The following is a 23,525-nucleotide window of genomic DNA, read 5'->3' on the forward strand; positions in this document are numbered from 1 at the left end:
ATTCTCTCTCATTTAAACAGTCTAACTTTTCTTTTTGAGTAATGATTTCCCAATGTAGGTGCAGTGTATTTATCAGAAGAATACAAATAGCAAGATAAACTGCTACGAAAAGAAGCATTTGATTCACCGTTAAACCTCTCTTGCCATTATGCAATTGAAGCAAAGAGAGGAAAGTTTATGTCGTAGGTGAAATTCTGCCATGAAAGTGACTGTTTGAAAATGGCATTGTGAGGTTCCACACACATTATCTCTCAGTGACTCTATATAAGATTTACTGAGTTTACAAGTTAAAAAAGAAAAAGCCTGTTTTTCTAGCTGCCAGGCCTATAAACTCACTCTGGAATCTAAATGTCCAGTTGGGGTCTTTCTGGTTTGTGCCTCATTAGCAGAATCTCTATTTCTGAGAGTCAGATTAAAATCTAGATCAGTCTCCCACAACTGTGCTCCCTCTGCATGGCTCCCCGGCCTTAATTTTTTAGAGGAAGAAGACATGATCAGTGGTTCTCAAACTGGGGTCGCCACTTGGGTAGAGAAAGCCCCTGGCGGGCCGGGCCGGTTTGTTTACCTGCCCCGTCCGCAGGTCTGGGCGATCGCGGCTCCCGCTGGCTGCTGTTCGCCACTCCGGGCCAATGGGAGCTGCGGGAAGCGGTGGCCAGTAAGTCCCTCCGCCCGTGCCGCTTCCAGCAGCTCCCATTGGCCTGGAGCAGTGAACCGCAGCCAGTGGGAGCTGCGATCGGCCGGACCTGCGGACGGGGCAGGTAAACAAACCGGCCCGGCCCGCCAGGGGCTTTCCCTACACAAGTGGTGACCCCAGTTTGAGAAACACTGATCTAGAATAAACCCATTCAGCAGATCTAATGAAGTAAAATAGTGCCATTTTTATACAGCCACTCCACTGACTATAATGACACTTTCATGGCTCTCGTTTTTTTTCTTTCTGCTTTCATTTTCTCATTTAACTTTGGAACGGTCTTACTGACACCTCTACTAGAGTTTTCTGCAAGATGCTTTACAAAATAAAGCTGCATGGTATTGAAAATGACTGTTAAGTGGCAATTTTTTTAAATAGTCTAAGCCAGATCCTGATCTCCACTGAAGTCAGTGGAGTTACACTGGAGTCACACAGGTATAAGTAAAGCCTTGTCTAACATTTGAAAAGTGAACGGGTTTAACCAAACTGGTACAAACCCCTAATGTAGACTCACTTACCAGTTTAACCCTTTCTCATATAGATTTTGCATAAGTTACTTACTGACACAAGTTAGTAGAAATAAGCATGGGTTAAGCTGATGTTAGTGTACCTGACTTAGCGGTTTGTACCAGTTTAACTTGATGTAGTTAAACCAGGGGACTTTTCATGTATAGATGAGGCCTGAGATGAGAATCTGGCCCTTTTCCTTTCCCAGTACATTCCCTTTTTTTTTTTTTGCTTTTCCAACCAAATATCTTTCCCCCCCCCCCCCCCCGCCCAATTTTACTTTGAAATTTGAGGACATAAATAATTTTTGTATCTCTAAGGTTTATTTCCCTTTTCTTGGAAGTTTAAAGAGCCAGCTGTTCAGAACAATAACTTATTAAACTGATCAATTTCTGCCCAAGTGGCACATACAAAAAATCATCTTAGATTTCCTGTAGGCTTCCTGATTTCAAATATACTTAAACAAGATCAAACCCCCCTGTAAGTTCAGGCCCAGCCACAACAGTAGCACTTGTTGGTATAATAGGAAAATAAATGGTGTCCTGGAATTTTTAATATTGTGAACAAAGCCAGTTTTTTATCTTACACCATTCTGCAGGAACCCAATGGGCAGAAATGCAATTATTTGTAGACTCTTCCTTCATTACAGCGCTCATAGCTCTTTATTCTCTGTGCTCTGTGACAATGCTGAGAATGGGTATGAAGCATCCTGTTTTGGACCCAAGACTGGATGAGATGCTTCAAACCAGAAATTATTTACAATTTACAGGTGAGGGGAAAAACCCAAGTGATTAGAGCTGGGCAAAACCCACTGTTTCATTTCATTTCACACAAATGCTTCCTTTTCAAAATCCCCACAGGTTTGTGCTGTCTCAGGGTCCCAAAATGAAATATCCTCGAAAGCCTCAAACGTGACCTTCTTTTGCATCAAATTGTGCGGTCATGAGTTTTGTGTGATTTTAATGCAAACCATAAACGGGCACAACTTTGCACAAAAGAGTGCAATGGGCTCCCTGCAGGTTTGCAAACCTTTCGACACACCTCTTCCAAGTTTCAAGGCTGTAACTAACCTAGGTGAGTTGTATGATTTCAAATTTTATTGTAAACATTTTCTAAGCTATGAGATATGATAATGGGCTCTTTAAATCTAGCAGACAATGGCCCAATGGCTGGAAGTTGAAGGTAGACAAGTTCAGAATAGGAACACAGCATACATTTTTAACAGTGAGGGTCATTAACTGTGGGGAAAATTTACCAAGGTCTGTGGTGGATTCTCCATCACTGGCAATTTTAAAATCAAGATTGGATGTTTTTCTAACAGATCTGCTCTAGTTCAAATGGGAATTATTGTGAGGCAGTTCTCTGGCCTGCGTTACGCAGGAGGTCAGACTAGATGATCCCAGTGGTCCCTTCTGGCCTTAGTATCTCTGAATGACACCTAAAAGGGACGGCTTTCACGTTTAGAGTGCTGGAGGCCGGGCATTCCAGAATAACCCTTATTATACCAAATCAAGGAGGTGCTGATTGTCCAAGATGCCATCATGGAAGAGCACCAGCCACATGAATCACATGGGACAAATTCTCCTCTCCGCCACCTCAATGTAAATGTGGAATAAGCACGGTGACTTCAGTTTGGTTACTCCACATTTACACTGGTGTAAAAGGCTGGGTCTACACTACCCGCCTGAATCGGCGGGTAGAAATCGACCTCTCGGGGATCGATTTATCGCGTCCCGATGGGACGCGACAATCGATCCCCGAATCGACGCTCTTACTCCACCAGCGGAGGTGGGAGTAAGCGCCATCGACGGGAAGCCGCAGAGGTCGATTTTGCCGCCATCCCTACAGCGGGGTAAGTCGGTTGCGATACGCGTAGCTGAATTTGCGTATCTTAAATCGACCCCCCCCCGTAGTGTAGATGTAGCCAAAGAGAGGAGACCTTGGCCCATTTACTTTGGGCTAAATTCTCTGCTGGTGTAAATCCACGGACGTTACGCCAGTAGAGGATGGAACCTTTTATTTTAGCTTGATGGTGGCTCTGAAGATTGATAACAGAGCTGTGTTTTAACTGCAGAAAAGTTATACTTGAAGAAGCAATGTTCTACTTACAGATGATCCTCTAGGTCCGGGCTCACCTCTCTCACCAGGGATACCGGCATCACCCTATCAACAATATCAAAACATCGTCGGTGCTGTTCTTCAAGCGGGAACTCCACCCTTCCCAACCCACTGTAAAACCATTACACAAATATATCATTCATGTCTCACATCACTGTCAGTTCATGGGTATCAGCTAGTTAATAAATTATAACAACAATACCTAGCTCTTATATTGCACTTGTCATTCATAGATCTCAAATTGCTTTACAAAGGAAGTCAGTATCATTAGCCCCATTTTACAGAATGGGAAACTGAGGCAGAGAGCAGTGAAGTGACTTGCTCCAGGTCACCCAGCAGGCCAATGGCAGAGCCAAGAATAGAACCCAGGTTTCCTGAGTCCCAGTCCAGTGTTTTATCCTCTAGGGCACACCGCCTCCCTAAACTGCTTGGTTGACCCCACTGCAGCAGGGTAAGTGGTATTTGAGTTTCTAATGAACTGACATGTGACTTACGTCCCACATTCCACTCCCCAGATAAGATCACACATAATGTTTCTACATCCACAAGTGAAGGACTGTTTTGTCAGCCCGCATTACCACACTGTGTACCTATACTTTTTATATATCTTTGTATAAAAACCATATATACATATATATGCACGTGTGAGAGAGAGAGAAGTTCATATCACTTATTACGGATCTGCCAAGTTCAATTGTGCCAGAGAAGCAGCACATGAGTTCAAGCTTAGTGATGGAATTTAAGAGGCACTGAACAGAGTTCGTGATATATGTAAGATGTGGAGATACCTACAGGGATACCGGGCTCTCCCGATGGACCTGCCTCTCCCATCTCTCCAGGACTACCCTGTAGTGGGGAAAACAAACAGTCAATTGGGCGGAACTTCATAGTCATTTCTGTAACGTCTCTACCAACCAGCTGGAAGGAAAAGGATGAAATTAAAGTCTTGCTGGGGAAATGAGATAACAAAACGTGCTAAAGGACAGCAATAAAACTCCAAGAAGAGAAGAATTCTTATAATATATAAAACTATAGGATAGTTATGCTAAAGTGTACATGCTGGGACTTCCAAAATATTATGGAACACCATAAGTGGGAGGAATTTCCTCCTGACCTCAGCCAGTGATCAGTGTACACCCTGAAGCATGAGGATTAGTAGCCTTTGTATACAGTACATAATAATGAGGCTGATGCTAGATAGAAGATTGAAAGGGAGGGAAAGTTGGAACAAATACACTTTAATGATTAATTTTATGATGAGTTGCCTCAATCTGTTTCAGATTTTCTTTCATCAAACATTGCTGAGAGCCAGCCTGGTGTCTCAAAGTGTAGGAATGAAACGCATTGTTTTAAAGATTCCTTGTAGCTTATCTTGAAGGGGACTGTTGATGCAGATTTACTGAGAGTGCCATTTTACACATACTGTGTGGCAGCCATGTCAAGTCTCGTGACTTCAGGACGAAAGTTTGGCAGCAGAGAGGCAAATTCCAAAATTCTGCCACTGGGAGGGTTATCAGAGGTCCGTTGGCGGTCTTTGGAATTGAAGCAGACTGTCTAAAGAAACTTGAGGGATCTTCCCACGACTAAACCCCCTGCACTGGATATTTACTCATTGGAGACTGGACTGCGCATTTTATACTTTTGCATTTCAATTTCCCGAAATACCCATCAAAGTGAGATCTTTAAAAATCCTTTTGAGAAACACCTGAGAAGGTACAATGTGCACAGTGAGCAGAATATCCACATTGTGTCACCTCAACAGGTGACTCAAACAGGTCAGTTTTAAAAAGAAATGCAGGCCCTGATCCCCAAGGACGCAATCCTGTAAATATTTATGCACGTGTTTTCAGTCGTTTAAGTACAGTGAGACCATTCTGGTGCTCAAAATTAAGCGCGTGTGTAAGTGTTGCCAGATTGGGCCTAAAACTGCAGTGCACTAAGATGACACACACAATAGTTTCCCAGTGAAAACTCATCCTTCACTTACTAGTTCACCCTTTGGACCCTTGTGACCTGGTCTTCCTGGTAGCCCCTGAAAAAAAAAAAATCACAATAACAGAAATTGTGCAGTTTGTAGAAAGTAACATTTACTGTCTGATTAAACATATATGGGCATTTAGAATCACAGGACATATGTTTCTATTAGAGACATTTTTCCATGTGAAAATAATGGGAGAAATTACCATCTAGTTCATTATCCAGAGTGCTACCCATACACTTCCCACTGATGATAATGGGAAAGAAAGGCGAACATGAAAAATACAATAATAATAATAGTAGTTTGTACTTATATAGCACCTTTCATTCAACAATACTCAACAAGCTTTACAAAGCAGGGGACGGGTACGTATTTTGATCCCCATTTTACTGATGAAGAAATTGGAGACCAGAGATGTTAAATAATTTGGCCAACAATGTCTTTGAGTAAGTCAGCGTTAGGAATACTGTAGACTCTGGTCTCCTGACTTCCAAGCCTTAGCCCCTTAGGCTAAGGGATAAATGTCATTATGATGCTAACATTTTTCCTCTTTGTTTTCTTTCTGAAATATTAGGACACACACTAACACCATGGCAACTTGCCTAGGGTTTCAGCCACTCCATTGTGGTGGCACTGGGGCAGGAGGTGTGCCATTTTCAATTGAGTCACTTCACACTGACACAGCTGTGACTGACACGAGAATCTGGTGTTACTAGTTGATTATCGCCAACTGCAGGGGACAGAATCACTTTATCTTCTCCTAAAGCCCCAACAAAGTCTTTTGGCTGCAACTGGATTGGATCAGATCATTTCTCTTTAACCATGTTTCTATCTGTATTGCCATGGTTGACTGTGCGAATATCCCAGATTGTTTCCAGTCTGTATAATATACTGTGCACAGACATCTGGCGTTCCACGTTGCACCATGAGAAGAGAGTCTTATTCATGGGCTTAAAGGTTTGAGAGACACGGTGAGACAAGAGGTTAGATTTTGAAAGACATCTAGGCACCTCCCAGTGTGAATTAGATGCCTAAGTGCCTTCCAAAATCTGGCCCAAGGTGAGAAATAGCTGTTCTTGTGTCCTCCATCTCAGTCAAATGACAGAGTATCACTCCTGCATTGGGCAAGATGTTCCAACCCCTTTATGGCAACAATACTGTGATACTCACAGGAAGTCCGTTTGGCCCCTTCTCTCCAGGAGGACCGAAGCGGGCAGCGTCACCCTGTAAACAGTGATAGGTTAAGATGGACAATTGACTGATCTGATGCTATTCACATTAGTCAGGGGCGACTCTTCCGCAAACAGACGTTTTCCAGGCAGGCTTTATTTCCCATCCACCCAATATTTGTAGAATCCAGAATCGCTTGTAATCTTGTGACTTTAGAAAAGCCACTTTGGATGAATTAATCCCGTTTATACCCTCTTGGAAAATCTGTGCTCATTTTTATTATTATACCACACAGTGGGTCGCTAAACATTCCAACATTTAAGTTCAATGTTCAAAGTAGGACATTTTGGATCGGATTCTCCGTTCACAAGCCAGCTTCAAGCCAGTGCATCTCCACTGATTTCAGTGAGTTACTCCTGATTTACATGGCTGTTCGCAAGATCAGAATCACGCCTTAGAACATTATTAGGCTCTATAAAAGTTTAAATCACACTGGCATAAATAAAGAAAAAAACTCCCCTGAAATCAATAAAGTTACACTGATGCAAAGTGAGCGTAAGCGAGAGCAGAATCAGGCCTTTGCGTACATTCCTAGACAAAGATTCTAAGGGGAGTGCACCTGTCAAAATTCACCGGTTGTGTCTGCAAAAACCACATGCAGGCAAAAATTGGCATTTGAAGGTGCAAAATGGGTAATTGCAATGCCTGTGTGCACACAAAGGATGAGATTCCAAAAGCACCTAGAGGAAGTAGGCACCCAACTCCCATTGACTGTTTTAGGTGTTTCTGAAAACCCTACCCACAGCTTCTAATTTCTCACTTGTGAAGGCTGCCGCTTTTCCCCAGGACCAATAGGTGTATTTCCATGAGATCACCTGCCAAGGTCTCCTTCAGAAATCGGAACCTCACAGTTACATGTCTAACCCTCTGGCACTTAACAGCACTTTCCTTGTAAGTGATGAGAACAAAAGGATATCTCCACCAACAGCCCTGAAAGGACATTAACCTTTTATTGTAGAGACCCCTTATACTGAAAGTTTCACCACAAATAAGTGGCTTTAGAATTAGTCATTGTGTAATAAGGATCTGTCACTTAACCCTGGTAATACCAGCTAATTCTGTTCATTATGTCACATAATCTTTGGGTTTAATTTCTTGTTGGCATTTTCCCAGGGTGATCAGTGTGAACTATCTTCCTCTTCTGCCTGAGTGACACTACAGGAAATCTCTCTCTTGAGCCAAAGTCTTTCAAGCATTGCTTTTTCTCCAGGAAAGCCTATACCCGGATACGGTGGATGACAGCAATTGAAATCTTTCTGTGTGGTGTTGAAATAGGATTTTACAAACCTTCTCACCATCGAGTCCAGGTGTTCCATCTCGTCCATCTTTGCCAGGCATGCCCTGAATAAGCGCACAATGCAGAATAAGATTGTGACACAGACACCATTGATTGCCAAGTCTTGTGCAAAGATTCAGAAACATATAAGGATCAATCAGTCCTTTAGTGTTGAATTATAAAGTCCCCCAAAAGTATTAGGCTATGTCTACACTACCGCCAGATCGACACTCTGGCAATTGATGCACCAGGGGTTGATTTAGCGGGTCTATCGAAGACCCGCTAAATCGATGGCAGAGCGCTCTCCGGTTGACCCCAGTACTCCACCCGGAATGAGAAGAGTAAGGTAAGTCGACGGGAGACAGCGCGGCGTAGACACCGCAGTAAGTCGACGGAAGACAGCGCGGCGTAGACACCGCAGTAAGTCGACCTAAGCTACATGGACTGCGTAACTTAGGTTGACTTACCGCGGAAATGTAGACATAGCCTTAATGAGCAATAATTCCTATGACTCCACCACTGGTTATAGGTTTCACTAACTCTGGATATGATGTTGCAGATCATCTATTCTTAACCACAATATAAATTCTAGAGCATAAAAATACAGCCCAGATTCTAATTTCAGAGAATACAGCACTAACAAATTCCACAAACACATACACTTCAGTTACCCAATGTCATCATTACTGTCCAATATATTTTAAATGTTAAGCCGGAACCAGTAAGTGATTTGATAATATTAAATTTCAGGGTTACACTTTCAAATGCATCCTCTAAATTTAGCCCTGTGATGTTTTAAGTCTGCAGACCTTTCCGTTTAGACAGCCAACTGCAGAAATGCTGCTTGGGAATTAAATTGTAGGTGTAACTGTACGGTCAGATTGTGCAGCCTGCACTCCTGTTAGGATACATCAAGCAAATAGTCCCATCAACTGCAATGTGCCAAATTAACAAATGGGCCAAATTCCAAACTTACTGAGGTCAAAGGGAAATTTGCCACTGACTTCTACAGAACCAGCTCTGGGCTTGAACATGAGTATAGATTGCATAAACTGACTCTCAGTGTCCAGGTTCAGACAACTTTGAAAATGTAGCCCTTGATGTGGAGACTACATCAAACAGAAACAACGTAAGCTCTTCTAACATTTGCTGTATTGTAAAGTCATGAAGCAGGGAACACAAAGACTTGTAATTTTAAAAACTTACAGGTTCTCCTATGGGTCCACCGGTCCCTGGCGATCCTTTTGGTCCAGGTCTACCCTAGAAACACACAAGTCATTTATCATCCAGTGCTGGAAATATCCAGAGAAACAACCTTTAGGTAAAAGCATTAAATAAATTCAACATTCACATTTTAACAGTATAGGTTCATTTCATTCAGTTTGTGATTGACCTTGAGCGATCCACAGATGGATAACTAGCTCATTTAGAGCATGAGCCCAGCGGAAGATGTGTACTCATCACATCTCAGCATCAGCAGCCTGACCCAAATGAGCAAACTCCCATTGACACCAATGGCTGTTGAATCAAGCCCCGAGCCCGTAGGCTCACACTTTTAAAGGTATTTATATGTTGCTCCACTTAGTGTTCTAAGGCCTAAGTGACTTAGATGGCTAGGCATTTAGCGGCCTAAGTCCAATTGATTTTCAGTGAGACACAGGTTTCGTAGTCACTTTTGAAAATGGGATGTAGCTGAGTAGGTCATTTAGACCTTGCAATACTTAGTGACAGAACGCCTAGACACCATTACGAATCTGAGCCTTAAAGCTCAACTTTCTCAGAATGGCTGGGAAAATATCCCTGCTTTCCTCCCACTCACTTGAGCCCTGCTTGATGGGAAATATCAAGGATTAAATAACTAGTCTGACTAATGGAGCAAGTAGAAGGATTAGGAGGAGTATAGAAATCTTGCTAAACTCTACTCTTCTTCCAACCTGAACTTCAGACAAAAAGATACAACAAATGATTGAACTGTGTACTAGGTAATAGCCTGTCGAAAGCTCTGACCTATGACCAGATATAATACATGCACAAGTGCACTATTTTCCATGAAGAAAACTTGCAAAAGTTTGTTTCTAAAGATCTTTCCTAGATTTGTTTTAAGAGCAGCAATAATTTTTTAACACTCTGATTCATAGAAATAATAACTACCACTACTTAGCATTTATCCAGTGATTTTCATTCACAGACCCAGAAGTGATTTATAAGGATTAATAGGTATCATCATCCCCATTTTACAAATTGGGAATCTGAGGCACAGAGCAATTAAGTAACTTGCCCAAGGCCACCCAGAGAATTGAGAGCAGAACTGGGAACAGAACTATCTTCCATCTCCTGATCAGTAGCAGTTGCTACATAAAGACATTTCAGAAGGATTTCTTGCAAGATTAAGTTGACATGGGACCTGGATCAAGGTCATAACATCTCACACTGGAAGATAAATGCAGTGCTTTGAGACCCCTTTGGAGCACAGGGTTGAGTTAAACAGATCCAAGGATTCTCCTTGAATCCATCTATGTGTCTCCCACCCAGAAGTGCCTCTCATCCAGGGGCATGAAGGTTGTCAGTTTCTAACCTACCTTGAGAATTTTTCCTTCTGCCAGCAAAGCGACACAAATAGAATGAAAGCGGCAAGCCTTAATACAACTGTAAACTAGACTTCATGTTCAATATTTAGTAGGCAAGTGTTTTATTGCACTTACAGTATCCCCTTTGGGCCCTCTGAACCCTTGAGGCCCTCTGTCTCCTCGGTCTCCCTGGAATGATAAAAGAAAACCCATTAACCATCTCCGTCTTGATGACCAACACTAAGATGGGGAATTAGCTATGCCAGACATGAGGGATGCCCACGTTTCCCTAGGAGTGCTGCTATGCTTTCACAGATACAATCTCTAATACTGTGCAGACGGGTGGATTGCATTTGGGGCTCAGGCAGTGATGCCACAGGGTAGGGACACTCTTTCCCAAGTACCCTCTTTGTTAAATACGGTGGTGAGGGGGGAGGGAAACTTCACCTGTACCGCTTGGATCCTGATTGCAGTAGTTTAATGCCTGCTGTGTGGGAAAGTGACAAGACCTGAATTTAGTTCACTTAGGGTGAATTTCCCCAGTGTAGTGGACCAGCCGCAGTCCCACCACTTGGGGGGTGGGTGGCTGCAAAGCAAATGGGCTAAGGGACTCTGCATCCACCATGCAACATAGAACTGGGCTACATATAAACCACAGTGGAGGAGAGGCTTGGTGGCAGGGCAGGCAGGGTGGATGGTGTGGTTACTGGGTCCACAATCCAATGGCTCAAGTGTCCCTAAGTCTTAAAACAGGAACCTATAATTGGGCGGTAGAGAGAGACTGGAGAACTGTCCACAGGAAGGTGGGTGGATTCTGTCCCCCAGCCCCAAGCCCATCACAGTTCTGTACAAATCTCATTCACTCAGGATTTGTTCAAAAGGATGTGTAATTGCATCTTTGGCACAGAACAGAATATTTTACCTTGGGGAGCTAAACATGGATCTGGCCAAGAGGAGGGAACCGCAGGAGAGCAGATGTGGAGCTTGCTCAGCCTCCTCTGACCAAGCGGAACATCTCCCCGTGTAGAAGGTGTGAACAAAGCACATAAAAGGGGAGCCCGCATCTGCTGAAGTGTGTGTGTGGGGGGAAAGGTGGACAAGGAAGAACTATGGGAGGTGTTGAACCTACGAGGGCCAGAATGAGAACCTGCCGGTGGTTGGGGGAGGACAGCATGAAATCTGGGGTAGGGGAGATGATGTAGCTCTGGCGGGGGGGAGTAAGGGGCTGAGGAAGATGGGAACAATCCAGTATCAGATCGGAGAGGTACCAGTGGGAACCAGGAAGGTCTTTATGGAAATACAATTGCGTGTGCACATCTCACTCAGTAAGCACTGTGCTGATGCAACACGTGTGTTTTTTCTGGTGAGGGAACGGGGCGGTTCTGTTGTTCACTGGCAGTGGAAGGTTTGGCCTGGTGAAAGCAAGCATTAGGCATCATGACATTAGAGGCCATGGCCATGAGGATTCAAAGGAAACAAAGTAAGAATGGATACATACTGCTTTCCCTGGAGGTCCTGGGAGTCCTGGTGGCCCTCTGAAACCAATAGGTCCCTAAAAACAATAAGACAGCATTAAAATGCGGCCATCTGGACTCTTCTGGACCAGACAACCTAGCCACACCCCTAGCTGAATTATTTTTACAAAGCAAGAAAGCACACGCATGTCAATGGAAAGTCGCAACATGCTCCTTAATAACTGTTAGGATCTTAATAAACTCCAGCAGAGGAACTTGGTCTAAACCAGCAGGTTTTCACTCTGGGTCTCCTGGCTGTTATCTCCTCACCAGACTCATAACACTCACAGCTGTGAAGCCTCGGTAATGTACTTGGCCCTACAGAAGGACATGGCATCTTCAAACTCAGCTGTTAACCCCAGAGCTAATGTCCAGGCACACCCGAAGAAGACCATGCTGGTCAGTCACCATTGTTCAGTAAGGGGCTTGATCCTACTCTCACTGAAGTCAGTGGTACAGGATTGGACACCGTAGGACATCAATGTTCATGATTTCCCCCCCTCCCATATTCTAAAAAATCTTTGTCCTCCTATTGGTTCTTCAGCTTTTCTTTCCAGATGGGAATCACATGCAAAACATTCAGAAGATGTTCCATTCCCCAGCCCTTTGCAAGGCTCAATAGCATCTTCATATCGTCACAGGAGATCAGCTTCTCCGCCCACGCTTAGGTTATTACTCTAAGATAGGGTCCGATCCTGTGGATACCCCATGCACAGAACTCCCGCTGTCTTCAAGGTGAGTCCCCTGCCTGGAGAGCTTGCAGAATTAGGCCCAGAGTTTTCACCTTCATGGGGCTTCCCTTGTCCAGTCATCCCACAGGGCAATGGGAAGTAATGCCACATGTAACTTTATTCACAGTGTCTATTAGCTGCCAAGAGCTTTGCTCTTGCAGGACGTGGACAGGAAATTAACTAGAGGCAGTGATCTCTAATGGCTAATTTATTTTATTCTGCATGGGTTTAACGACGGAAAAGTCCAGGGGAAAGTCTGGAGAAGATGATAGTTACTTACCCTGTCCCCGACTGGACCCTCTGGGCCAATGAGGCCTCTTAACCCTCTTGGCCCCTAGGTGAGAAAAACAACCCGTTAAAAGCCAATCAGTCAAATATAAAACAGTGAAACAGAAAGAGATAAAGTCGGGGAAGCGAAAACCTAAAAGCCAAGGCAAAGAAGCCTTAAGAAACAGCGATGAGCAGAGGGATTTGGGGACGACGACAAACCCTGTCCCCAAGAACCTCTCCCCAAAGCAGAGAGGTCTCTGACTGAGACAATACAGTCTGGTTCTTCTGTTGGGGAGGGATAGATTCAGGGAGGGGAGGTGTAATGGTGTGGGGGGACTTGCCTTTGGGCTGGGAAGCCTGAGGTGAAGTCAACCATGATGACAGAATGAGCCCCACTTGAGGGGAACCAGGCAATTTTCTATTTATAGCCGACAGAGGCAGCAACATGGGGGATGCTCAAGAGGCTGTAGTGAGAGAGGCGCCTGCTGGGAAAACCCAGAGACCAGGGGAATTGCTACAGCTAGGAAGTGCTGGGAGCAGCCTGCTAAGGCAGGAAGGACTTTGACCAGACTGGGATGGAGGTGTGGGTGGGGGTTGGGCTGTACGGAGCTGAAGGCTGGAGGGAAAACTTTTGTGTTTCGCTTTGAACTTTAAGTTAATAAATCAGACCCTAAGGAGGGCGGTTGTGATAGCATTGGAAAAACCCTGTGTGGGGTTTATTTGGAGATCCAAGAAGGGAAACTGAGCTGAGGTGCTGGGTGCAGGGCTGCACTGAGGCCACCAGACGGCATTGTGAGGCAGTCACGCTTTTACCATGGGGATCCATATAACCCAGTGCAGAGCTCAGTCCCATTACCATTCAAACGTGGCATGGGCCCTTCGGCCTCCACCTGGGCCCATGAGATGGGTATTCACTTCAATGTTTCATCCACAGGATGGCACCACTACCAGGCCCGAAGCAAGGCCCATGCAAGTCAAAGGGAGTCTTTCCATGGACGTCAGTGGCTTTGGATCAGGCCCTCAGTGCAGTCTGTTACCAGCAGTGCACTGCCGTGTCCACAATGGGTGAGAGGGGCTGGCCTGGGACTTGATCCCAGAGCCACATGGACAGACCCCAACCGTTCGCATTTCACACTGAAACCCTGCATGATTGGGGGGAGCATCGGGGACTGCTTTGGCTTGAAAGGCAGATTTTACCTGCAGGCCGACACTGCCTGGAATCCCCGGAGGACCTGGAGGGCCTGCATCTCCCTGGAGATAGAAAACCAGAGAGTTAGACAAGATGCAATGATAAATCTCACCCTGGATCCTGGTAACCTTCTTCCCAAGAATCTTCTCCATGCTAACCCTCCCCACCAATCCCTTCCCCGGACCCTCCCTCACCAAAACTATGGCCTCACGTTCTGCCTCTATGCAATTTCTTCCACCCACAAATAGCGTCTCTGTCAATTGGTCAGATAGTGAAGGCAACTAACTAACCAACTTGTGTGATCAATGCAGCATTTGCATGAGCTGCAAAACCAAGCACAGCAAAACTGCAGGTGCCAATTTAGAGTCCACGCTTGAAATTTGTGATCAAAAAAATAATTCATTTTTTTAGCTGAAATATTCTCTCTCACACACAAAATGGAGGCTAATGATCTTCAGTCCACATGCCACGTACAATCAAATAACGGGCTTTCCCTTGCTGTCCAACCAATTGTCTCATTCCGCCCTGGCATCATCCTGAGAGAAATCCCTTGGTCTTATGCTTTAAAAAAAAAAAAAAAATCTAATTTTTTTCTTTAAACAGCGTTTTACCTTCTCACCGTCTTTTCCTATTTCCCCAGGTTCTCCTTTGTGGCCTGTATGCCCCTAAAAATAAAATCAAGAATGAGCTGAGAGTTTCATTATTGCTCTGTGGCAGGCTAAGCTATATAAGAGGGACACAGGATTTAAAGCAAGGCAAGGAACTGACTGAAGTTATTGGAGAGGAATTTACACATCTGCTGTGTAGCATCATTCCTCATTTCCTGGATGGGTGTTGCATTTAGGATAGACAAGCAGTTGATCAAGACGTGTCCGTGTCTATTGGAATGTATTCTACTAAAATTGTGAAGGATGGGTAACATTTTCAAAAATGCCTAAGTCCTATTTTCAAAAGCATCTTCCAATGGAGGCTTTAGGTTCCTGTAACAGGGTGACATGCCCCAGGGACTGGAGAGCTAAGGGTTAAGCCAGCCCCGATTACAGGACTAGCCACACCTCGGTTGAATCAGGCGATCCTGGGGGAAAAAGTGGGCAGGAAGTTGATGTGGGGTGGGGAAGCCTAGGAGACTGCAGGGCCCTGAGTCAGCAGGGGAAATGCTGAAGAAGCAGGAGAGAGTGGGAGAAAGCTGTCAAGGCAGGGAGGTCTGGGAGAGACCTTGTGCACACAGGGGAGAGACAGTAAAGGCCAGCTGGGATGAAGGCTGTGAGAGTTTGTGTTATCTGGGATTAGTCATGAGAGAGACACTGAACTGCTTGGTGCTGGTATGTACCAAAGGACTAAATAAATGGGAACCACCTTTGAACTGTGAATTCTGAAAGGGCCCTGAAGAGAGGGAAACAGAGGCAGGGCACCACAGAGTGATCTCTGGCCACGAGGGGGCTGCCCATGTTACAGTTCCTAAATGCCTAAGGATAAAATTTTCAAAAGCATCTAAGTGACTGAGAACCAAAAGTCCTAGTCACTTTTGAAAATGGGTCTTAAGTGCTTTTGAAAATGTTGCCCTGTGTCACTTTTGAAAATGGGGTTTGGGTGCTTTTGAAAAAGGTTACCCTAGGTCTTTACATTTTTTTTAAAAGCCCATTCATGCAAAAGGGTATTAAATCTTCCACAGCTTATTATTACAGCTACGGCAACCCCATCAGGCTGGCAATGAACCCATATACACTCGAACGAGCTGGATATAAAACTCTGCCTTGCTTCATTTCCTTCCATCCCCACTACTATTGTGGCAAAAGACCATACTAATACTAGTGAGCGGGTGAAATTCCTCATTGTGGGGAGGTTCAGCTCAGGACCTATCCATTACTTAAGCCCTATTCGGAGACTTTCTTATTTCGCGGGCCTTGAATTTCACCCCTTACCACTAACAGTTGACTGTATGTGTTTCTAACGATCTCTCAGTTCTCTGGGGAGCTGAGCATTTCCCGCAGAGGGCTGAATTCCATGGGAGCTGAAGGACACCAGTATTTCCCCAGGAGACACTCAGCCTCCTGCAGGATTGGCCCTCTACATCTGCTAACTACTGCTGCAAGGATTAGAGAAACTGAGCTCCCCCAGCTCTGCACCAGAGCAGCTGGTTGAGAAGCTGAGCTGAGGTTTGGTCCCACCAGACAGAGGAACTATATATTCGGTACCCAATCCGTGCAAGGTGGGGGATGGGAAGCGAGGGATATTGCCTTTCAGTGCGGCTGAACGCCCCCTGCAGCCTTGAATGTACATACTGCAGCTGCACATTGTAAACCCAGGAGCAGTTGGGTTCTACGGTAGGCGGGAAATAGGGTGAAATGGTATTTGGTCATGTGAGTTATGCCCTCCACAATACAATAGGTATCTCTGCATCACAGTGATAAGTGTACTTTAAAAACCCGGGATGTGTTTCTAAGGGGATGGGGAGGCAGGCATGGGCTAGCCGTGCTCCAGCTAGCATGTTAAAAAGAGCAGGGTAACAAGGGCAGCAGCTCGGGCTACTTGCCTGAGACATGCCCAGGGGGGTCCAGATGGGTTTGTACTTAGGTAGCTACCCTGAGCCGCTGCCCTTGCTACCCCAGTCACACTCCCATTTTTAGCGCACTAGTTGGAGCAGAGCAAGTACGTCTGTCTTCGTGCGCTAGGGAGCACCCTCCCAGTTGCAGTGGAGACAGTCAAAGTTACAGCTAACAAAGAGAGACTCTGAGCTCAATCCTGCAAGGACCCAGAGCCCCGATTTAGCAAAGCACTTAAGCACTGCAAATTCTCCCACTCCAATCAATGGGGGGGGGGTGTGTGGTTAAGTGCTTTGGTGGACTGGGGCACCTGGCGGGATCAAGCCCTGTGCGTTCGGAATTCCCATGGATGTTAATGGGAATGCCATGTGCTGAGAGCAGGATGGGGCCTGTATCCTTCACTTGTCTCTTGAAAATAAAAGCTGGTGGCATTTTGTGTCTGGTTAACGTACTCCAAGACCCACCGGCTCGGATAAAGGAGGACTGTAGTGTACTTTGTACAGTGTAAACCTGAGTCCTGCTCTCAGCCACAGGGCCACCCGCTGCCACACGTTCTGGGACTCAACTCCTTGTGTTTACAGAGGATATTTTTCTTACCTTGAATCCTGGCATTCCTGGAGGACCTGGAGGGCCTGGGGGGCAGAGAGCGGGGCACTGCACAAAACAAACATACGTGGGTTTAGCTAGCAGACAATGGGTGTTTGGAGCAAGGTGGGTGTCATTATTACTGAGGGGGAAAATATGCTGGTCAAGAATACTAACACTAATACCTAGCTCTTATATATTGTTTGCAGGGTTGCTGTAGCCGTGTCGGTTCCAGGTTATGAGAGAGACAAGGGGGGGGGACGTAGTAATAGCTGTTATTGGACCAACTTCTGTTGGAGAGAGAGAGAGAGACAAGCTTTGGAGCTACAAAAGCTCTTCCTCCAGTCTGGGAAAGGTACTCAGTGTGTTACCTGCCCATTTCATCTTGAATGTTCTGCCGTGTAACACTGAGGGCAAGTCTACACTTAAAACGCTGCATGGACAGTTTGCACTGCTGTAATGCTTTCATGAAGATGAGGGGAGAGAGGTCTCCGGTCTGCATAGTTAATCCACCTCCTTGAGAGGATTAACTCTTCCGCTGATACAGCTCTCTCTACGTGGGGGGTTAGGTTGGTATAACTACATTGCTGAGGGGTGTGGATTTTTCACACCCCTGAGCGAAGTACTCATCCCGATATAGGTCTGTACTGTAGACCAGACCGGAGTACCTTTCCCAGACTGGAAGAAGAGCTCTGTGTAGCCTGAAAGCTCGTCTCTCTCACCAACAGATGTTGGTCCCATAAAAGATATTACCTCCCCCACCTTGTAGCTCTTATAGCACTTTTCATCAGTAGAACTCAAGCACTTTACAGAGGGAAGCCAGTATCACTATCCCATTTTACAGATGGGGCAACTGAGGCACAGGGAGATGAAGTGACTTGCCCTAGGTCACCCAGCAGACCAGTGGCAGAACTGGGAATAGAACCCAGATCTCCTGAGTCCCCATCCAGTGCTCTATCTACTAGGCAACACTGTCTCCAAAAACCTGAACATTTCATGAAAAAAAAAAAATCGACATTTTTCAGCAAAATTTTAGAAATATTTAGTCCAGTTCTAGTTAATAACCTCCAGGTTTGCTTCCTGTGATGCTGGAATCTGTTCTGTGGCCTAATTAGAGAGACTGATTAACACACAAAAGAGGTAATGACTGCCACTTCATAGCTCCTTTCAACAACAGGAGAGGATTTTCTCAAGTCTAAACTTAGCAGGTGGCCTCAGGGGCTTGGGAGCAAAACATGAAACAAAGCTGGGCACCTGGATGAATTCTGTAATCCAGGCCATAAAGCCCCAACTCAATTTTAGACATCTCCTATGAACGTATACCTAGGAACTCAGGACTGGAAGGGACCTCCTGGGTCATGAGTCCAGCCCACTGCTATCACAGGCAACTCAAGCAAAGAATCCTGTTCATAAACTTACCAAGCTCCATCTCAAAACTTGTTAGGTTATTTGACCTCACTGTTCCTATTGGAACCTCATGCCTCTGATGGTTAGAAAACCTTCTTCTTTTGCATCACCCAAGCCAATCACCTACTGTACATGTCAATGGGAGTTGCATGCCTGGATCGAGAGTTATAAAGTTTCTTCTATCTAGACTTCCTAATACTGACTGCAAACCTGGCTGAGTCTGGAAAACATAGGGCCTAGAGACATCAATACTCACTTCCGTGGGCTTTGAATCAGACCCTAAACCGTATTTTAAAAAGAACAAGGATATTTATTTACAGCAGATCATGTCCACCGATCTTGCTCTACTGGAAAACTTGGGCTCGGTCATGCAAACAATTAGGAATACACTTAACTTTACTCCCATTAGAAGTTGTACTGATCTCACCCGATCAAAGGAAAAGCTCATGCATAAAAGTTTACAGGAATGGGAATTGAGTTAAAAATGAAGCAAACTATCAACAGATTCTCAAGCTGCGTCTGGCCCAGATGGGAGAGTCTTCGAGAATTTCACAGGGATTAAATCAAAAGCTGTATAAAAGTTTAAGAGGATTCTATATAGAAAATAAAGAATGAGATCTTTCTATAGGTTTTTTTTTTTTTTTTTTTTTTTTTTTTTTTTTAACTTTTGTATATAATTCTGTAGCAGGGAGATAGTTTTCTATTAAATTCTATAAAGTGGCCTAAAAAATTACCAAAAAGTTATTTTCTATTATATTCCAGAAGTCTTTCCCAAAAGGCAGTGTCAACAAGACAGAAGCTTTTTTGGAGTACTCTAATTAGGAAAGCAACAAAGCTGTCATAACAACAGCTGGGAAATCTTGAAATGTCACTTATATCGCTCGTTACCTTAATGTCTGTTTCATTCCTTTGAAATAAAGAAATCAAGACATTTGCTCAAAAAGGAAAGAACAAACAAGGATTATGCCCATGGGAGCAAGGTGCTGCTGCCCATGGAAATAAACAGCAAAACAAATTTGACCTTTTCTGTTTGAAACAGATGCATGAAAAATTGTCATCAGTTGTCAAATGCTAAAATTTGTTTTTATTAAACTGGCACGGGATCAAACATATGCAAAATCAAGGGTAGGGAAGCAAGGATCAAACTGAAGTAAAATGACAAGGAATATCCTGAAATAGCACTAAAATATCTGCATACTTGAAAGAGTCCAAAGCCCTGGACAAATACTCATGCACCTGGAAGACATTATCCACACAACAGCTCAATTAATTTAATGGGTAATGCTACTCCCAGGCATGTTTGCATGATCTAGCCCTTGCACATTAAAACAGACCTATGTTCACCCAAATCCATACATGAAAAATTGTTTAAGGGGTTAAGTTAACAATGTGTTGCTACAATATAAAGAAAAACCTACCTGAAGGTCCCCACTGCCATCAGGAAGAACCCCTGGAAGACCCTATAACCAAGAACATTTGGACTTTTAAATATATCAACACAAAGCACCAAAGGAAATGTTATCTCCAAAAAACATATTTTATTGACAGAGATATTTTCTACTTCTGTATTGCCTTTTTCATCCAAGCCCCTCAAAGCACTTCACAGACATTCATGGGTTAGCTAGGTCAATATATTTACTCTCCTTTTACAGGGAGGTAAAATGGAAGCAGCACTATGTTGAATGGCTTGCCCAAGTCACACATCACTTGGCAGATGGCCAGCGTCAGGCCTATGAGCCACTTACATCCTCCAGAGATGGATGAAGTAGGGTGACCAGATGTCCCGATTTTATAGGGACAGTGCTGATTTTTGGGTCTTTTTCTTATATAGGCTCCTATTACCCCCCACCCCCGGTCCCAATTTTTCACACTTGCTGTCTGATCACGCTATCAATGAAGCAAGGTCACCCACCTCAAATCAGTGGCAGAGTTAGCAACAGAACCCCAGAATCCAGGAGCCCTGACAGCTAGTCATGTGCTCTAACCACTAGATCATACAGCTGCCAACACAATGGCTGTGGCTTAAGCAGACCAACATAGAGGTGTGGTTATATCTGCAGGATGTGGGGAGGAACCATGTTTTCCAAGGAGTACATTTTCCAGAGGGAACCCCAATTCCATGTTCCCAAGATTGGTATCTTACAGAGAATTTCCCTTTATAGGGGTGGGACTTTCCACTCATTGTCTAATGCAGAAGTCTTTAAAGGAGACCCATCTCCTCAGTTATATGTAATTACCAACAACCCTACCTGCACAATTACTCCACTCCACACAAAAGCTAGTTTTAGGATATGTGTGACCCCGCATGGCGTCCGTCCCCCTCTTGGGGTGGCTGCTGGTACACACAGTGGTTGGGGAGGCTAGTACAACCATAGCTAACAGAGGTGGCTGTTTTAACTCACACAGTAGACAGAGGCTCATGCTTTTAGATGCACAAGTTAAATCCCAACAGCCAGCAACCCACACAAGGGCATGGGATCACAGGAACACAGGGTCTGATATAGTGCATCAGACTGTCGCTCCATCGGATACCGGCTCTCACCTCTGTCAGAGTAAGCAATCCCTCCAGACAGGGAGCCAGACATCTTCACAGGATCATCTTCACCCGGTCAGGCCCCAAGACCAGCTGTTTTTGAGGAACGTGAGGGTATCCCAGGGGGTCTGTGAGCCCTGCTGATCAACTCCTCCCCCTCCCTCCTATAACTCTCCCACTCCTGCACACCGGCGAACAGCTGCTCAGTGGCGTGCAGGAGGCGCTGGGAGGGAGGAGAAGGAATGGGTGCGCTCAGGGGAGGGGGGGGCCGAATCATGTCTGGGGTGTGCAGGAGGTGCTGGGAGGGAGGGGAAGGAGCGGGGATGGGGCGTGCTCGGGGGAGGGGGTGAAAAGAGGCAGGGAAGTGGAGGAGTAGGGGAGAAGCGGGGACAGGAAGAGGTGGGGCGAGGCCTTGGAGGAAGGGGTGGAGAGGGGGCAGGGCCTGGGGCTGAGCAGGGGGCTTGGGGGTTGGTAACATTTTTAAAATCAAAATGGGGATCCTCGGGTTGCTAAAGTTTGAGAACCACTGCTCTAATGCATCGTTTTTAGCGTGTAGGGAACACTTCAACTTAAGTGGGAGTTTGAACCTAAAACAGCAAATAAAATGCAACTGCCCTGTCAGCTGCTTTCGCGGGCACAAGAAGAAGATTCCAAAAATCACACCAAGTTTAGCTTTCTACATGGAAAAATCGCAACTTACTGGAGGCCCTGGAGGTCCAGGCTGTCCTGGGAATCCTGGAAGACCTGATGGTCCCTAAAAGGAGTGAGAAATAATAAGAATTCCCATATACACCCTCTGTAGAATCTCTCTTGGGAAAAAAGAGTTCACTAAAGGACCCAATCCTGTTCCCAGTCAAATCAACAGACATTTTGCCATTTAATCCACTGGGAGTGGGGCAGGCCCCAAATACTATATATGAGATGAATGAGGATAAGGTTTTCTTGGGACAATTTCACCATATTAATAACTTGACTGAAAATCTGAAAAGAAATGAAAGTGCAATCACATTTTTTAATGTGGCGTAAGGGGACATGTCTAGAAGAGGACTGAGCCCCGGTGTCTCTTTCTGCAGATGCTTTCGTGCCTGCCAAAGGAATTACAAGGACAAATCTGAGTATTTGCACCTTCCTTCAGTCCGAGGCATAAGTCCTCAAGATTTGTACTTCGAAATGTGAATGTAAATTTTGTGCATGACTGCAATATATTAAATGGCTTCATGCCAGTGACACACTTGAGCTCCAGGTGTGACAAATCCCCTGCCACAAAGAATGGACGCCGTTGTCACCAGCTAACCTGCACACATGTAGCATGAGAAACAAAGCCTTCCTTCTCAGTTACAGCTTACATGCCGTGTAGACTTCAGACACTAGAGGGCGAGTTGATTGAACACTTCAGCAGCTCTGGAATGGTAGCTGACACATACCCACCACACTAGCCAGTACAGGGAATGGCATCTCCTGCTGGCCTATTCACAGAGCAAGTGTGGTGTCATACTCTCATTAACCTTCCCAAGTGCAGCAAGAGGCCAGAAATAGACCTTGTTCTTCCGTGGCTGCAGGATGTTCAATCAATGGGAATTAAACAGCAAAGGAAACTCACAGGTGACCCCTGAAGTCCGTTTCCACCCGGGAGTCCGCTGGCTCCTGGAGGCCCCTGTAAAATAGAGCTAGAACATTACCCATGCTGCTACCCAGCAGAGCCCTCACAGTACAAAAGCAAACACTTTACGCTGCTCACCCCTCCCACTCAGGGACTGGTCCAATCTTACACCCCTCCCTTACACACCTTATCACCCCATTGGCCAGATGCTCTCTATACAAACACAGACACTCCCTGGCTACCTGTGCCCTGTCCCCAAGAGGTATCCCCTTCCAGGGGAAAGCAATGAAATGTTCCCACCAGTTACAAAGCTGCTGCACCCTGTGGCGTCTTTAATTCACATCAGAGGCCAAACCGGCCTCCAGTAGTGTAAAGGGTGCATCAGGCCACCCTTAGCCATGGCTTCACACCCACTGGATTTTGCGTGGCTCAGAGCACCCAAGGATCTGGGTCTGTGGGTGGGTTTTGGAGAAAATACTGAACTAGAACACAACCAATGTAATAATTTAAACCCCCTTTTTGAGGCCTGGTCTACTCTTAAAACTTAGGCCAACCTAGCTATGATGCTCTGCGGAGTGAATTTTTCACACCCCTGAGCAATGTAGCAAAGTTGATCCAATGTTATAGTGTAGACCAGCCCTGGGAAAGATGCTGCTACTTACCGGAGGGCCTGGCAGTCCTTTGCCCTGAAAACAAAATTTAAAACAAAGAAAGATCATTTGGAAACTGACCACACAAAGAGTGGATCATTGTATCAAAAAACCACTCCCCCCCGCCCAACACTCC

At 45.2% G+C, this 23,525-nt stretch overlaps 1 protein-coding gene across 1 annotated transcript in view; it reads right to left on the reverse strand.

Moving 5' to 3' along the window:
* COL9A3 (collagen type IX alpha 3 chain) overlaps positions 1 to 23,525 on the reverse strand; it is a 70,815-nt gene that overhangs the window by 21,589 nt on the left and 25,701 nt on the right. The window contains exons 7-22 of the mRNA XM_054046540.1: positions 23,402 to 23,425; positions 22,740 to 22,793; positions 21,840 to 21,893; positions 20,025 to 20,066; positions 17,212 to 17,268; positions 14,683 to 14,736; positions 14,080 to 14,133; positions 12,893 to 12,946; positions 11,866 to 11,919; positions 10,503 to 10,556; positions 9,007 to 9,060; positions 7,812 to 7,865; positions 6,465 to 6,518; positions 5,304 to 5,348; positions 4,109 to 4,162; positions 3,308 to 3,361 (exon numbers count right to left, since the gene is read on the reverse strand). Coding sequence (XP_053902515.1) covers positions 3,308 to 3,361; positions 4,109 to 4,162; positions 5,304 to 5,348; positions 6,465 to 6,518; positions 7,812 to 7,865; positions 9,007 to 9,060; positions 10,503 to 10,556; positions 11,866 to 11,919; positions 12,893 to 12,946; positions 14,080 to 14,133; positions 14,683 to 14,736; positions 17,212 to 17,268; positions 20,025 to 20,066; positions 21,840 to 21,893; positions 22,740 to 22,793; positions 23,402 to 23,425 — 816 coding nt within the window. The remainder of the gene's footprint in view (positions 1 to 3,307; positions 3,362 to 4,108; positions 4,163 to 5,303; positions 5,349 to 6,464; positions 6,519 to 7,811; positions 7,866 to 9,006; positions 9,061 to 10,502; positions 10,557 to 11,865; positions 11,920 to 12,892; positions 12,947 to 14,079; positions 14,134 to 14,682; positions 14,737 to 17,211; positions 17,269 to 20,024; positions 20,067 to 21,839; positions 21,894 to 22,739; positions 22,794 to 23,401; positions 23,426 to 23,525) is intronic.

The sequence above is a fragment of the Malaclemys terrapin genome, chromosome 12, assembly GCF_027887155.1.
Source record: "Malaclemys terrapin pileata isolate rMalTer1 chromosome 12, rMalTer1.hap1, whole genome shotgun sequence".
NCBI classification, from domain to species: domain Eukaryota; kingdom Metazoa; phylum Chordata; order Testudines; family Emydidae; genus Malaclemys; species Malaclemys terrapin.